The sequence below is a fragment of the Wyeomyia smithii genome, chromosome 3 (assembly GCF_029784165.1).
Source record: "Wyeomyia smithii strain HCP4-BCI-WySm-NY-G18 chromosome 3, ASM2978416v1, whole genome shotgun sequence".
In the NCBI taxonomy this organism is placed as follows: Eukaryota; Metazoa; Arthropoda; class Insecta; order Diptera; family Culicidae; genus Wyeomyia; species Wyeomyia smithii.
Window position 1 is genome coordinate 277,304,877 of NC_073696.1, and position 16,338 is coordinate 277,321,214.

Consider the following 16,338-nt stretch of genomic DNA (forward strand, 5'->3'; position numbering starts at 1 on the left):
ACAATTTTCAAATTGCTCCGCAACAGAAAGTAATTTGAAGAATGCCGTCTGAATATAACGTTTTTGAAATAGATTGTTTTCATTTTTAGTTAATAGCAGTTAATAGCAAAAACAGAAAATAAAGCTTTTTTTATTTACTTTAACTTTTAACAAAAGAACTGATGCAACGTTTTCCTACGTTACAAGTGTGAAGTGTAAATTTCAGTTATCTCTGAGTTTGCTATCTCTTGATATCTGATTATTCGAACAATTTTCAAATTGCTCCGCAACAGAAAGTAATTTGAAGAATGCCGTCTGAATATAACGTTTTTGAAATAGATTGTTTTCATTTTTATATAACATTAACCTATCATTGCAATTAATTTCTTTATCTGCATGATCTGATGAAGCCTTTTTGTTAGATTCTAGAATAAAACTGAACTTTATATCTCAACCATGCAATACAACACCTAGTTTGGCTTTGTTTCGTACGAGAAGATACGATACTGAAAATGCTGTTAAGAGTGACTTATCAATCCACAAAATTTACGTTCTAAAAATATTTCAAAAAAACCAATCGGAGGTTGAGTGTCCAAAAAATCTGGATAAAACTGGCAGATATACAGAAAAACTGGAAGATTTTGAGATTAAACTGTTTGACTGGATCACTTAAAAAAAACTGGAAGAATCCAGTTTAAACTGGAACATTGGCAACTCTGCTGACGACTCTGTTGATATTGGTTTGGTTTTTACTTGCGAAAGTGAAGAAGGGAAATATTTTTGCTTTTGTTTTCACACATAAACTGACGGTTGCATATGAGAATTCGCGTAGGTGCTGTAGGTGCGAACAGCCTTAAAAAGCTTAAAAATCTCTTTTACTTGTGTCAGGGCCAATTGCGCCCATCTGTCAGTGGAGCGATCAGAGATGCCAGATTTGCTTAATCGGCATGTGTTTATAAAGTACAGTCGTCGTTCGATAAATAACTGCAACAGGTTTACATTGCAGTTATCGAATGCCGTTCGATAACTGCAACACTTGACACATGCCAAAATTTAGAGCGGGGTCCGTCACTACCATTTTTGTTTTCAATGATGTCGAAATGTATTGACGTTGGACTAACGTCTATATCGAAGTTAGGCACCTGAATTTGAAAATCTAGTAATTAAACCAGGGAAAACCAGGAAAAAGTGGTCAGGTTTTGAGCGCTTATATATCAGTCATTTCTTTTCAGAATTTCGAGGTTTTGGCATCAACCGATCAGAAATTCTTTTACGGTTGAATTTATGTAACAAAAATAACCTATTGTTCGAGATACACTATTGAAAAATTGATAAATCACATCGATTGTCTAAATCATACCGAGCAACCAATCACCACCTCTCTTCACAAGCACAGTCGACACTAACGGATACAACCGATCTGACATTGTAAACAGTCTCGCAGCTTTCAACCAATTACGAGCTCGCTTTCGGTAGCTGCAACAGGTGTTTCAACACCATTTTAAAATGCTTCTTTTATCATTACCACTGAACAGATTCTAAACAGGAATGGCTTGATTGATAGGGGAAATATTGCGCAAGATTGTCATATACTAATTTAAATATGTTTTCGATACTAAACTAGCTAAAAGTTGTGTTAAAAGTCGTGCACATTCAACCAATCACAAGCTCGCTTCCCCTTTGTTCGCGAATCGATTTTTGCTTTGGGCTATATAATAACCTGCGTCGTCTCATAGTAGTCATCAGTCAACAAGTGGAAGGCCACTAGAACGGTCTTGAATAATCAGCAGCGGTGGCTGATTCCAGTGGCGAAACTGAGCTGCAGCAGAACCAGAGCGGTGGTATCAGGCAGCAGCGGCGGAGGTAGTGGGCAGCTGCATTTCTTCATTCTGTTCGATAGCTAGAGCTGTTGCGTGTGTATGGCTAGCTATAGCGTGTGTAAGATATAGCATGTGTAGCATATTATGGCTATAGCGTGTATATCTTCAGCGTGTGTACGGATAGTTATAGCGTGTGTGTGGATAGCTGCTGCGTGTGTAATGATTACTAATGGCGTATGTATGGATAGTAATAGCACATGGTTGGATAGCTTATGCGTGTTTATAGATAGTTGTATCGGATGTATGGATAGGAATAGCGTGTGTATGGATAACTTTAGCATGTTTGTATAAAAAACTATAGCTACAGCGTGTGTATGAATAGTTTTAACGTGTGTATAGATAGTTATAGCATGTGTGTGGATAACTATAGCGGGTGTTTATCGAAGATTATTATTGTCATTAAAAATATTAAAACGCCTTAACGAACACAGTTGTGAATTTGATTTTACAGCAGCGATTTTAACTTCTTCAGCCAGTCTTTAGTCATCGAGAAAAAATTACTGCCTATGAATGATCAACACTTATTTACTAAAAATTTCATTTAGATCAAAACAGGTTCTTTTGAGTGTCATAAATTATTGGTAAAAAGAGTTGCAAGTTTTCTCAAAAAGCATTCATTAAATTTTCATTTTTGTTTCTCGGTCCGCGGTTTTGATTTTGTTTCTCGCACACAGAGAAAGAAACAAACTTGTCGCTATCGTGAAAAATAACAAAACAATTAGAAATGCCCTAAATCACAATTGCAGAAGTTAAGATATTTTCCTGTCACTCGCCAAAACCTTGATAACAACTACCGAAAAACGTGTAATTGAGCTCTTGCTGTATTAAGTGCTTGAAATAAACGTATTTTTTGTTTAAATACATGAAGTTATTTGCTGGGCTGGAGCTAACCGAGCATGAGTTTTATCAATTTAATGTCAAACAATTTTAAAATTTAAAATTTTCGTTTGAATCGTTCTGGGCTCCAATTTCAGATAGTTTCGTTAAGTTTGCTTTTTGCTTAGATAGGAAAATTTTACCAATTCGCTCAATTAAATGATTGTCTTGCTGGTGCAGCTACGAACAAAGGTTTGATTCGAATATGTATGAAATGACAGCGATTAAATAAAAGATATCCATTCTCTTAGTAGGGTAGGAAACATATTCTAAGCAGCTTTAGGAACCGCCTGTGTATTCAGACGAAATACTCGAAATGTGCTGGGTGAAACTCAAACAGTAGTATATCAATCTGCTCTCTATCGTTTCCTCTGTCAGAACTTGTTTCCGGATTGTAAAACTAAGTTAGCAAACTTTGACAATCATCAATCAAAGTTACCAATCGAGGGACACTATTCCAATCACCCCGAACCTATTTTAAGCAGTTTCCATCTGTTTTGCAGGCGTTTTTTTTCAGCACCTGAAGTGGCTCCTGAATGGCTGCAATATAGGTCGATTTGTTTCAATTGCAATTGTTCACAGATTTCTTTGTGATTAACGGTATTTCTTATATTCGTAAGACAGCTAGACAATCAAAGTTTTCGTTTCCATCATTGAATTTGTCGATAGTGGTCGAAATGCAGGAGTTTGAGGCCTGTTTTCTTCGACTTATTAAAATAGGTGCTACTGCTTAAGCCGTTCCCTACCCTATATATTATTATTTATAACGTTTTAACGTCTCAGCATTCAGAAATGCACTAGATAAAATTGCAGCAAATACTAGAGTTGCAATTCTCTCTATTATTTGTTTTAATGGAAAATAAGAATACCGTAGTCCAACGTCATGCGGTCGTGTCTTGAATACCACCAATACCATTTTTTTTTAATGGAATAGTGGAGATCTATAATCTCCCATCTAGAATAAAGAAATTAAACGAAATCGAAAAAAAATCGAGAGAAATGAAAGAGTCTTTTTGAAATATTTCTAGAGATTACACAATTTTCATTTTCGAATGCATTCAGAATCCCACGCGAGATCTGTCACTTCAATGTCAAATATGACTTTAACATCAGATTTAACGGACTGCGGTCCGATAACTGCAAAGTTGTCGCAGTTATCGGTCTTGCAGTTAAAAAGCGTTGCAGTTAAAAATCTTGCAGTTATCGAACGGTGACTGTATTTGATACGATTTTTTTTTGCAAACAAAACTATTATCTACCAACATAATAGAACTTTTTACGAGATGTTTTTGAGTTCAATGCATGATTGAAATTTAGACAAAAAGCACGCTGACATAACGCTCGTTCAATCACTGATAACAAAAAAGTTGATTTGTAAACAATAATCACTGAGTCATACTAGGAGCAAAGATAACAAGATACACAACTGTCAGATCTTCTTATATAAGGCAATCCACGGGTGACGTTTCACTGCTTGTGCGTTTGTTATATTGCTGTACTAATGAACTAGGATTCATAAGTGCAATATTTTTCGAAATTGAAAATCAGCTGATTTTTTGGTTGAAAACAAATCGATTTTATTAGGATACAGATTAAGCCTGTATTGGTGAGATCTGGCGTAGAAAGCTCTATGTGGCACCAATGAGGTATTAACAGGTGAGTAAGAAGAAGCTATTTGTCTGTTTCAGTAGCGAAAATAAGGTAAACAGAAGTTTGGATTATGACGTAAATCTCGGTCAACGAGCAAATGCTATTTGAAACGGTATTCTGCATTGTTTAACGATACAGGTAGACATTTTCAGCGTGAAACTTTCAAAACTTGTGGAAAAATCTTGAAATAATCTACCAAACATTGTTTTCTCCACAATATTTTTGGAGTTCTACGTCATCACTGTTACCAAAAAGAAGCTCATTAAACCCAAGACTCAAACCATCTCCGTACCTTTCTATATTCCATTGATGTGGCACCCCCGAACCAATGGACCTTTTAGTATTCACGGCTGAAGGCATTTGTAGCTATCACATTGCTGCATCTACTTTGATTCAAAGGCGTATTATTTTGAATCCCGTAACTGTGAATATCGATCAAAAAAAGAACAAACAATTGCCAGAAACATTGATGCAAACGGTACTGTGGTTGTATGACTTTATTTGATCAATCAATATTCTCAAGTGCTTAAGAGTACGAATTTCGGGTCCACACGATTTAGGTGTTTCACCATTCCTGTGAGTTTTGGTGCCGCTAGCAAAGATAGAAGTGCATCAAAACGCCCCAGAGTAACTGCTCGTTGAATTCGTCGCTTCTACGTTTACTTATGGAAAAACTTAATTTGAGTTACTGGAAACTATACGCACTTCCGGGATGGCTAAGCGCACCACAATTCAAAAAAAGGTTGAAAAGCAATTATATTTTTTTTTCAGTTTGAGCTCTAGGGTAAATATGTATTAAAACTGGTCCACAAAAGTTAATTTTTCAGTGTTTATAGTCTGCATCATAGTACAGAAAATCTGTACAATCTTTTTGAATACCCAAGCAAAATGAATACGTTTGCGGTGGGTTGACGTGATTTCGACAAAAAATGGGCGAGCTGTGATATTGCCGTAAACGCAGCCGCAACTTATCAATTATACTTAGGTCTCAAATTGGGCATCCTTAGTTGTGACAGCTGGAAACAGAGTTGTCAATGGAAATTTTGATTAAACTGAAAGAATGCTGTACAAATAACTGGAAACATTGGATAAACAAGTTACTCATTTTAACCAGAACTGTTCCTTTTTAGGCTTACATTTTGTTAAAATTGTAGACTGAAAAGTTTCCTTTAACAGCAGCCAAATTTGAAAATTGCGCAATCAATTTATCGCTGATATGTGAAGAAAAAAATCAATTTATCTCAAAATTAGGAAAATAAATCTATGAAATGGAAACGAGACAAAATGACGAATGCGATTATGACCAAAACGAAACGAATTGACTGAAAATGTGTTATTTGAAGCTGCAATACAAAGTATAGTCCGGAAAAAGTGTAGCTACACCGCGAAAACGAAAACGACATAACAAACAAATTGTTGATTTACAGCTTAGTTAACTTTTGGACACCTGTCTGCGCCTTAACTTTTGACAAAAATATTGATGCAACATTTTCTTACGTTACACAGTGAAATCTGAATTCCAATTATCTCTGAGTTCGCAATCTCTTTAAAAAAATTTTAAACTGCTACACAACAGAAAATAATTTGAGGAATGCCATCTGTATGTAACATTTTCGAGATTGTTTTTATTTTTCATTTAACATAGATATTAACAAATCATTGAAATTGATTTTTGATTGATTGATTGATTGATGATATTTGCCAGGTTCCACATATTTTTATCTCAACAATACCATGTATAGTCTTTAACTTGGCCGTATTTCGTGTGACGAGATAGAATACTGCACGCTCGTAAATAATAACTCATGAACTGAGCAACTCTGACTCAGTTTAGAACGATGTTCGTAGAGGTCAAAAAATGAGTAGAAGTCCTTTTTGATTTTGAGTAACTTTAACTCATTTTTTGGGTTCCCTTCATATAACTTCTTTCTGAGTAACGTCGCATGAAACGACGTCCATTTTGAAAGATGATTACGATGTGCTTCAGTTTGTGACAAATGTTTTTTAATTGTGTGCGCCTCAGATGGCATTATAACTGTTTACTTTTATTACAAGGTAATTATTGATGAACATGTGGTGTCATTTATTGGCCGTGGCGGATTTCTAGCCAATAATGAAACTGAACTGTAACTGTATTTTAAAGTTATCATTTACGAGCGTGTGTATATACTGTTAAGAATTGTCATAATGATTTATAAGAGCGCAAAATTTACATTCTAAAAATTTATCGAAGCTTGAGTGAATATAAAACCTGGATAAAACTGGCAAATAGGTATTTAAAAAAACTGGAAGATTTTGGGATTGAACTGTTTAGCTGAATTACTTATGGCGATTTTTTTTATTCCACTGTGTGCGGGCAAAACTGCTGAGGAATAATAAAACGTCATCGCTACTTAAGACGCAAGTGAGAAAGAGATGCCAGATAATTGTTTACGAACTTAGCACGTGCGGTGGTGGGTTGAAGCTGACAAATTTTACAGTGCGCTTCGGGCAGCACGGCAGGTCCAAACTGGGTCAAAATAGAGCGAAGAAAGAAGGGTTTTGACAGTAGTTAGTGCGCTTCTAGGTCAAAACGAGGTGAGCTGGTGGAATAAAGAAATTCGCTATTAAAAAACTGGATGAATCCAGTTTAAACATAAACATTGGCAACTCTGGCTGGAAGTAATTCAGCACCAGTGTCCGAATTGGTTCGAAAAACTACTAAACGCACTCTGACAGCTGAACATCATTTTCCTAAAACAAAACAAGACGTAGAAGACGGAAAATTATCGAGCGATTGCTGCAGTAGTGTAGCAGCTTGTGTAGCAAAGTGGTAGCAAAAATTGGAAAAGTCACTGTGCAGTTTTACGCGAAACGCCGCATCAGAACAGCAAACATTCACGCAGAGTTGGTCACGATCGTGACCCGAGCGGCATACAACTGTACTTGACCTTTGGTCGGGCGAAGATTCAGCGCACGCCACACGATGTTGGCCGCAATCAAGGATTTTTTCTATCGCCACCGCAGGAAGCTGATTACGACTGGTGTGCTGCTGGGAGGTGGCTTGTTTCTGATCAAGCTTATCCAGTACAAACTGCGCGAGTTCCAGGAACGGCAGGCTCGCGAGATCGCCGAAAGATTCAAACGGATGAAACACTTCGAGTCAACCGAACGAACTTGTAACCAAACGATCGTGGGGCTGTCGGAAAATGTATCGGAAAAAGCCCTGCGGGATCTAAGTACAGCCGATATATTGGAGAAATTACGCTCTAATCCAGACAATAAATTTGAGCTGTGGGAAGAATTAAAAATATTGGCTTTCGCCAAAATAGTAACTCTAGTGTACGCTTCCTCGATGCTTGCGCTGACGCTGAAGACTCAAATCAATCTGCTCGGAGGTTATATGTATAAAGATACGGTTCCTAGAGATACGCAGACCACGTATCTCTCTATGATTCAGTACTTTATGGGTGAAGGGTTGGACAAGCTGATGGACGTTGTCCGGAACAATGTAACCATAGTTATGCAAAGATACAGCCTGAAACAGCCGCTCACACTAGCCGACACGGAAACCCTCTTCTGGTCGATTCAAATGTCTCTAAACAATGATGAACTCAACCCTGTCAAATGTTTGGCTAAATTCACGCTTCCCCAGGATGGTCTGCAAGGAGATGGTAACAGCGATTTAACTCTTCGCAAAATGTGCGACGAAACGTTGGACGTACTGGAAAGCGCCGAAGCTACAGATGTTTGCCTCTCGAACGTGTCCAGTGGATTCTCGTCGATCGTCGATAAACTAGCCGAATATTACGCCGAAGCAGAAGCAACCCAGCTGGCTCCTTCTACCTCGAAGTCCGCGCTCAACGTAGACTGTCTGTCCAACATCAACAACATAAAGATTTCGCTGGCCAAACTGATCCCAATAGTGAACGGATTGACCGCGAAGCCACTGGGCAAATCAGCAGCAACCAACGGACTGCAGAATGGGTTTGAAAAGCAGCGCAACGATATGATGTCCTCGCTGATTGTCCGGTTTATGCAGTCGGAGAAACTGAAAACCCTTGGCATCAACGTTTACGAGACGTTCTGTGCGTGAGCAGCAGTTTTTTTTTCTCTTCTTTTTAAAGTATCCGTTCTAAACCGGAGATTCACATTCGTGCGCTAAGGATAGGCATTATTCGATAGTACTTTTTTTCTACTATTAATCTTATTAATATCAAATGGTATTTGCGAGCAGGTGGTTTTCGGGCGAAGTGAAGGATCAGGGCTTTACTTAACAAGCCAATTTAGTTTTAGGTGGAATGTATATTTTGACACAATGTTTAATAAATTGTCAACATATATCACAGCTATGGTGTGATTTATTTGGTAAAATCAGAAGCGGGCCCTTACAAAATGCTGATTGATGTGGGCTTTATTCGTAAATTTGATAAGGTTAATCTAGCTTGCTCGCACCTATTTCGTTTATCTGTTGTGGGTTATCTGTTTTTCAAATGGTGGTGCTTATGCTCCGAAAATGTAAGTCAGCTGTGGGGAGAAGGGATTCAATCGCTACAAATGAGTTGTAACGTAAAAGGAAATACATTTTACCCGAAACTTTGCTGTGTTTACCTGCTGCAATGAGTGTAAAAATAATTACTGGAATGTGCGGGAAACGTGATTCGATTCACCTTCACCTGTTCCTTCTGTAGCAGGTAGACCGAATATTGCAGCTAGTATAATTTATCCTCATCAATCTTTGCTATTATGAATACAGGTATGACTTCGTTCAAGACAGTGACCAAAAGTGTTTGATTATATAGTGTTTCAATTAATTTGAGCAATGGATTCTCTAAAGTAAGGTTTTCCGCTATGCTCTTTACCAGAGGAAGATTACAAGTAGTACATAATTGTAACACATATCTGCGGACAAGTAAACTTTATATTTGAGCTTAAATTATAGAAAATTTGAAAATTTAATGGAAATATATTTTTGATTTTTACTCAAAATTTTACGTAATTTTGCACTTTGGCTTAAAAAAATAAAAACTTCTTGATTTATAACTCCGAAAATAAATTACGACGACCCTTATCAAAGGATCGCGATTATCGTAGAATTTGTTGGAAAAGCTTGTTCTCAGTAAAAACATCGAAGTCCATGCTACAAACTTTAACATAACATGATCCACAAACAGTTCATGAGCAAACTCATCATTCTTTGTGTCCTATTCTTGTTCAGGTTGCAGGTATAAACCAGGTCTCTTTCGAAAGATCATCTGGATATCGTACCGAAGCAGAGTTCAAATCAAAACAGCTCACATTTAATTAAACTTTAAATTCTCCGTCGAACGCAGAGCGAATGAATCATAACAGAGAGAATGCATCTAAGCCGCGCGTCCTCATGACAGAGAGAGATGATCGTATAAAACTCATCCCGCTAGCCTGCCGCAGTGACGATCATAGGCTTGCCGCGAGTAGACGCGTGTTTCCCCGTGGAACATTTTGACGCACAGAAGAGAATTACAGTTGTGAATGTGATTCGAGAAGATCTAGAAAACTAACACTAAAACATCACTACGACAGGACGACCAACGCGATCCCATTGTAATGCCGATCGTGTCTCATTTCACTGATTGATCGATTTGGTAAAACCTATTCGGTAATTGTCTTCACATTCTTAGGTGAACCACTCAGGAAGCCTCGGATTCTATAGTGTTAGTGGTTTCGAACCGATAGCGGATCGATCGATTCAAGAAATCCCTCGACACAAACCGGTTAATGCTGTTCTGTTGATCAGCAACCGTGATCGTCTTACCGATCACCGCGCTATCAAAGAAGGTGCTAATCATAGAGCAGCTAGTTCACAAGAAAAAAAGTCATCTTCCAAGTTTGCTATCGAGCCTCTGGTTTGCCTGCAACGCAACAAGACTGATGCGCTGTGTGGGACTGTGAAAATCCCATACAAGCGAGGAAAATGACGATCAGTTACGGTAGGTACAGTTTTTGTTGCGTTCTGCTAGTGACCTTGACTTGCTTTTTTGGACAAATGCGATGTCAGTGGTTACGTAAAAGTCCCCCAACCGTGGAAGTGGAATTGTGACAACGAGTATCTTTTTTTTCCAGGGCTTATCCTATCTGCCACAGTTGTGCTAGCCTTGAGTGTTCTGGTATGGTGTCAAGAGGGATTTTCAGTACCCAAAAATCCAAAAAACAGCTTATACGAAGGTTCGCAACAATTTGCGCTCAACTTTTTCAAGGTACTTCGTGTTTTTTCTTCTATTCGCTTTATGCTGTTATCATGTTTTTTTTTTTGGTTTCTGAAGAATGTTAGTAACATTGTGGATTCCGATGCGAATGTGACAACCACCAACATAATCGTGTCACCTCTCTCCGTGTGGAGCTTGCTCGCGTTGATTACTGAAGGGGCCGGCGGCAAAACGCTATCTGAGATGCTGCATGTTTTGAATGTGCAGGATCAGGCCGAGATCAAGCACAACTACAAGACGCTGCTAGAGACAATCCAGTCGGTTATGCTTTGATTTGATGCACCGTTAGGTTTCATGTTTAACATTTTGTGATTGTATTCCTTTTTCTCTCTAGCGTCAACACACGCGAAGTGAAGATCTCGACAAGTCAGTTTATATTTACCGACAAGAATCGTCCGGTCTCGCGAGACTTTGAGAATGCAATCGATAACTACTATGGGGATCATCTGGTAGAAGCGATAGATTTTAACAGTACACCAGAGAATGTCAAGAAAAGCTACGATCACATCAATCAGGTCGTTAGTGATGCTACTGAAGGACAAATCACCAAAGCGATTACCCCAAACGATCTTCTTCAAGCACGAATGATAATGCTTTCGGTTTTATTTTTCAGAGGAGAGTGGACGGTAAAACACTGCTAAAGAATTTTCAGCCAAAAACTCTATACCGTCTTTCGCTTCAGCTGCCCTTCAATCGAACATTGACTCTTCCAACGCCATTCTACGATGAAAAGGAGCGCACGGTTGGAAACGTTCAAATGATGTACCAGAAGGCAGTTTTTCCGTTTGCGGCGTTCCGTGAGCTGGAAGCTCAAATCGTAGAGCTGCCCTATGGAAACGATCGCCAGTTGAGCATGATGTTGATTCTCCCCCGAAAAGGAGTTCCCTTGCAGGCGGTCATCCGTCGGCTGGCGGATTTCAACATGGACACCATCTACAAGGAATTGAAGCAAGCTGCGATAGAGTACGAAGACGACGAGGTGGAAGTATATTTGCCAAAGTTCGAAATCACGGCCGATTACAACCTAATACCGGTGCTGCATGATGTGAGTCAACTGTAAAGGATCCTTCATTGGCCTTCATTAAGCTTTAAAAATCCAATTGCAGATGGGTATTCGTGAAGCACTGAACAAGGAAACTGCTAACTTTACTAAGATGGCAGCGGAAGTTTTTCTAGGCGCGGTAATTCAGAAGTGCAAAATCGTCGTCGACGAGGAAGGAACAACTGCAGCTGCCGTAACATCCGCTGTTTTCGCCAATAAAGCAACCCCGCCACGTTTCTACGCCAACCGACCCTTCGCCTTTCTGATAGTGAACAAACGGTACGATTTGATTTTGTTCATGGGACAGGTAAAGGATCCCCATTCACTGTGAGGCAAATGTCTAGAGATAAATATAACAATCGTTTCTTTCCAATAAGGAAACAAATCCGAAATCAATTTGCGGTTGGTTTTATTTCCACTTACCTAGCTAACATAAGGATCGATATCACGCTCCATCCGATCCTTCTGTGTTTCAGCGCCCACCGCGCAGGCCAGCAGCGTGTTAACATTCTTCTCCTCTCCGGCACCGTAAACATACCCGTTAGCCTTATCGATGGCATTTTTCAACCGCAGCAAACTTTCGTCCCGATTCGAATCCAGCAGATGAAACGAAACCAAACTGTAATCCTCAACCATAGACACAATTGCGGTGTTCAATTTTTTGTACTTGTTTTTCGGTCCCATCATCGATTGATCGACACAATCTAGCAAATACTGTAAATCCAGCACCTCCGTGTAGTACTCCAAACTGAAGGACAGCTTCGATTCGAACTCTTTCAGCAGATCCGCCTTGCTTAGCACGTTAACGTGCGGCAGCCCCATCTGGAGCATCGTATGCAGCGACAGTAGCAGCGTAGAAATAAACTTGTGCGGTTCCGAGCAGTGATGTGATTCTACCAAATGTACCGTGCAAAGATGGTATCCCAACTGTTCCAGCTGGGCGAAAATGTTCCTCATAGCATTATGGTGCGTATAAAGTTCCACCTGACCGGGGCAGTCAAAGATGAAGTACCTATCGGGTGCAGCTTTCAGCTGATCCAGCAGCCAGCCAAAATTCGCTTCGAGAAATTCCATACAGTAAATCAGCGCTCCGTTCGGTCCCAAGCTGAACTGCTCCATCACGTCCTGTACCGTAATCAGCTGCATGATGTCGATACTACTCTCGTAGGCCATATTATCGTTAGCGGGATCCAAATTAACGACGGTAACCTTCCGCTGCAGCTTCTCCAGCAACAGTTTCATTTTGTTGCAATAACTGGTCTTACCGGAACCCGGCGGTCCAATTACCAGCTGCCCGAAGAGCGGAGTTTGCGTTATCAACGTTACGAGTTTGTTTTGCATTTTCAGGAGATGATCTAGTGTGAATTTTCGCAAAATATTCGAGCTTTGGATGAGTATAAATTTATGAGAGTTTGTTTTTGTTTTTTGAAATGCATTTTTTTGTTTTCGAAGATCATCAATTGAAACATTTCGTGTTTTGAGTTAGAGATGTTTTTTGTAAAGGGTTTGCGTATGACCATTTTACGAATTGATAGGTGTCACGGATCCTGCTGATATTGATGTTGCTTTTACGTGCGTTATTTGAGCGGTTCCGAGCTTTCTGTCAAAATTTCATTCATGAATTGAGTTCAGAATCGTCTCGTAAAATAGTCTATTTCGTTTAGATAGCATCAAACCACGCCTATGGCATCGCGCCATGTTTCAAGGGCTAACACCTCATCATATGTGTAAACGAGATAGCATATCACCACCTCTTTTCATACCTCTTCACCTTAGGGGCCGTTCAATAATTACGTAAGCATATTTTTTCGCTTTTTCAACCCCCCCTCCTTCCCCCCTTGTAAGACATCGTAAGATTTTTTGATACCCTCCCTCCCCTCTAGTAAGATCTTACTGTATACACTGTATATAGATTTTTGAAGTAGAATACTTCTTTCAGGAAGTTCGGCTACATAGGGATGTGAAATGAAAATCTAAAACCGAAGAAAGTGAAAAATATGTCCAATTTCAAATGCTAATAAATCGGTTAGTATTCGATGGATTTTCTTCGTTCTTGCAGCAATAGATTGGAAAATCTTCTAAGATTCATCCCAAAATAAGATAATTGTAACTCTATTATTCACACTATTGTTCTATTGGAAATAGTCAAGCCTTGTTAAAACGAAAAATTCGACCTCTGATTGGTAGTTATATGATTGCTTCCCAAGCACGGTCGACAGAATCATATACCTTGCAATTGAAAACATGCTTTTTGGCCTATATAAGAGCCTCAGTTTCAGCAGAAGCCGCTCATAATAGTTCTAGACAGCGACAACAGCAGTCGTCCTTCCTTAGCAGCTGCACTAGCTCTGTGGTTGGTCACCACGTCTCAGGAGCAGCGCGGTTTTTCTCAGCGTGTGTCGCCAGACTGCCATTATTCCCCCTGTGTTGGGGCAGCATGAAGATTGCATTGAATTGAATTTACGACAACACAAGCAAGCGTTCTGTGTTGGATCCTAGCAATTTAAATCTGCCGCGCCCGCCTAATTCACTGAATGTGAAATAGCTTCCACAGTGCATGTTGTCCGTGTATCTTAATTCCCCCATTGTTAGGGCAGCTCAAAGGCTGCGATCAGCAACCGATTTTGAACCGCAAAATGCCTTTTTGAAGACAAATAAACAAGTAATTGAAGGTTAATAATTTTCTGGTATCAACACAAGCAGACATTCTGTGCGGGATGCAATCAAATTCTGTTGCAGTTGTATAATTTTAACTTTATTGAAGTAACCCCCCACTGTAAGGGCAGCGCAAAGGCTGTGATCAGCATAAGCGATTTTGAATAACAAACTGCCCTATTAGAACACCCTCACAAAAGCAGTTAGTTCGACTATGCAGAGCTAATGTGAAGTCGATTCAATCAATCAGCATGAACAAAATTTCGTCGTCTCCCAGCTGCTAAGTTGCAACATGATGCAACACGCAGCAGCGAGCAAACGAAATCGCTTGATGTTACAAGCCGCAATACGGTTAGGGGTTAAATAAAGTATTCTACTTCAACCTTGCGGTCGTGGCTTTGCACACAACCCTCCTGTGATTTTTTATTATAGTTTTATCATTCTGAAGCAAGCACAATACTTCGTTTCCTCTTCTGTCCTTAATTCGATCGTCCTTCCATAATTTTCTTTTTATGAATTTTACCGTCCGCCCTTCCATAAACATGGTTATTTGAACAGCTGCATTAACAATGTTTTTCTTACATAAGATAATCAATTCATCCCCCTCCCTCCACTGTAAGACAGCGTAAGCAAATTGCACACCCCCCTCCCTCCCACTTTTCTTACGTATTTATTGAACGGCCCCTTACTGCCGACAACGGGCACAATTTGAGCTCAAGAGATGAGCTCATTGTCATTCACTGTTACTTGGTATGGGGCCGGGAGGGAGAAACGGATACGAAACTGTGTGATAGCGAATTTTTTATTCCACTGTGTGCGGGCAAAACTGCCGAGGAATAATGAAACGTCATCGCCATTTAAGACGCAAGTAAAAAAGAGATGCCCGATAATTGTTTACGAACTTAGCACGTGCGGTGGTGGGTTGAAGCTGACAAATTTTACAGTGCGCTTCGGGCAGCACGGCAGGTCAAAACTGGGTCAAAATCGAGCGAATTAAGAAGGGTTTTGACAGCAGTTAGTGCGCTTCCAGGTCAAAACGAGGTGAGCTGGTGGAATAAAGAAATTCCCTATGAGTGTCAAACTGAACCAGAATGAACTGTCATTGACTGTCAATTTGAACCAAGGAAAAAAAAGCATTTTTTGCGATGAGTATTGTTATAACTAAAAGATATGCGTTGCTCGAAAACATATTCATTGCAAAGAGTTTTTGTATGTATTGTCGTTTTACAAAAAACAAGAGTTTTATCTCTTAAATCCAACAATATTTACATTATCAAGATGCATGATTTTGTCCTATTTATTGCTGTTTTACCAATAGTTGTACCATGTTTATGTTACTCTATTGAAACTGGTACAGCTATGCGCTTCGTCCCAATAAACAGCGTATTTTGGTGTCAAGCCTCAAGCAAGCAAATGAGATTGCTGTTTGTGAGCTTTCCATGCTGGAATACCACATGTACATTCCTGCTCGTGCAGTGGAGATTGACGGCATAGTCACAGACTCGCGTCTGTCCGTCGAAGATCTGTTGAAGGCTGGAAAAGGACTCGACAAGGGTGAAAAACTTACTTAAGGCCCAAGCACAAAGGATACGTTTGCGTTGCGTTGACATCAAATTGACAGAAAATGTATGGACTAACTGTCAAATTGCCGCTAACGCAGCCGCAACGTATCAATTGTGTTTAGACCTTTACTCTTTCGCATGACTTTCACGTGACTATGTGCTCGTGAACAAGGTGCGTCTACCCGTGCGCCTGTTTGTACCGCCGGTAATGAACTGCCCCAAGTGCAAGCAGTTGGGTCATACGGCCACCCACTGTGGCAGTAAAAAAGGTTTTGGGAAATGCGGAGAGCAATACTTCCAGGAACATCAAATTGCCCAACCCTTACTTCTTTTTCGTTCAAGATTGAGCCAGAATTTGGACTGCTGAACTTTACAGATATTGTGGACTGGATTTTTGAATATTTCAACATAATTGATCCTCTATAACGAGAACTAAATAAATAAACCTTTGCACGTGAGATGAGAGCGTT

General features: G+C 39.6%; 3 protein-coding genes across 3 annotated transcripts; 2 read left to right on the plus strand and 1 right to left on the minus strand.

Moving 5' to 3' along the window:
- The first annotated feature begins 7,108 nt into the window (after positions 1 to 7,108).
- LOC129729697 (peroxisomal biogenesis factor 3) lies at positions 7,109 to 8,712 on the plus strand. The gene has a single exon (XM_055688457.1). The coding sequence runs from the start codon at positions 7,351 to 7,353 to the stop codon at positions 8,458 to 8,460; it is 1,110 nt and encodes a 369-aa protein (XP_055544432.1). The 5' UTR covers positions 7,109 to 7,350; the 3' UTR covers positions 8,461 to 8,712.
- A 1,062-nt stretch (positions 8,713 to 9,774) lies between these two features.
- LOC129729696 (serine protease inhibitor 77Ba-like) lies at positions 9,775 to 12,047 on the plus strand. Its single transcript, XM_055688456.1, has 7 exons — positions 9,775 to 9,947; positions 10,025 to 10,333; positions 10,467 to 10,600; positions 10,667 to 10,866; positions 10,944 to 11,235; positions 11,292 to 11,654; positions 11,716 to 12,047. Exons 2-7 carry the CDS (start codon positions 10,318 to 10,320, stop codon positions 11,980 to 11,982), a joined length of 1,272 nt encoding a protein of 423 aa, XP_055544431.1. The 5' UTR covers positions 9,775 to 9,947; positions 10,025 to 10,317; the 3' UTR covers positions 11,983 to 12,047.
- On the minus strand, positions 12,044 to 13,106 carry LOC129729698 (GPN-loop GTPase 2). Its single transcript, XM_055688458.1, has one exon. The coding sequence runs from the start codon at positions 12,990 to 12,992 to the stop codon at positions 12,075 to 12,077; it is 918 nt and encodes a 305-aa protein (XP_055544433.1). The 5' UTR covers positions 12,993 to 13,106; the 3' UTR covers positions 12,044 to 12,074.
- Between the last annotated feature and the right edge of the window lie 3,232 nt (positions 13,107 to 16,338).

What these genes read in the sequence shown, in the direction of transcription:
- LOC129729697 (XM_055688457.1), top strand. Translation starts at nt 7,351, where the DNA reads ATGTTGGCCGCAATCAAGGATTTTTTCTATCGCCACCGCAGGAAGCTG.
- LOC129729696 (XM_055688456.1), top strand. An exon ending in ACGCTGCTAGAGACAATCCA is followed by an intron (nt 10,867 to 10,943) that starts GTCGGTTATGCT and finishes TTTTCTCTCTAG; the next exon opens with CGTCAACACACGCGAAGTGA. An exon ending in TTTTCAGAGGAGAGTGGACG is followed by an intron (nt 11,236 to 11,291) that starts GTAAAACACTGC and finishes CTTTCGCTTCAG; the next exon opens with CTGCCCTTCAATCGAACATT.
- LOC129729698 (XM_055688458.1), bottom strand. Translation starts at nt 12,992, where the DNA reads ATGCAAAACAAACTCGTAACGTTGATAACGCAAACTCCGCTCTTCGGG.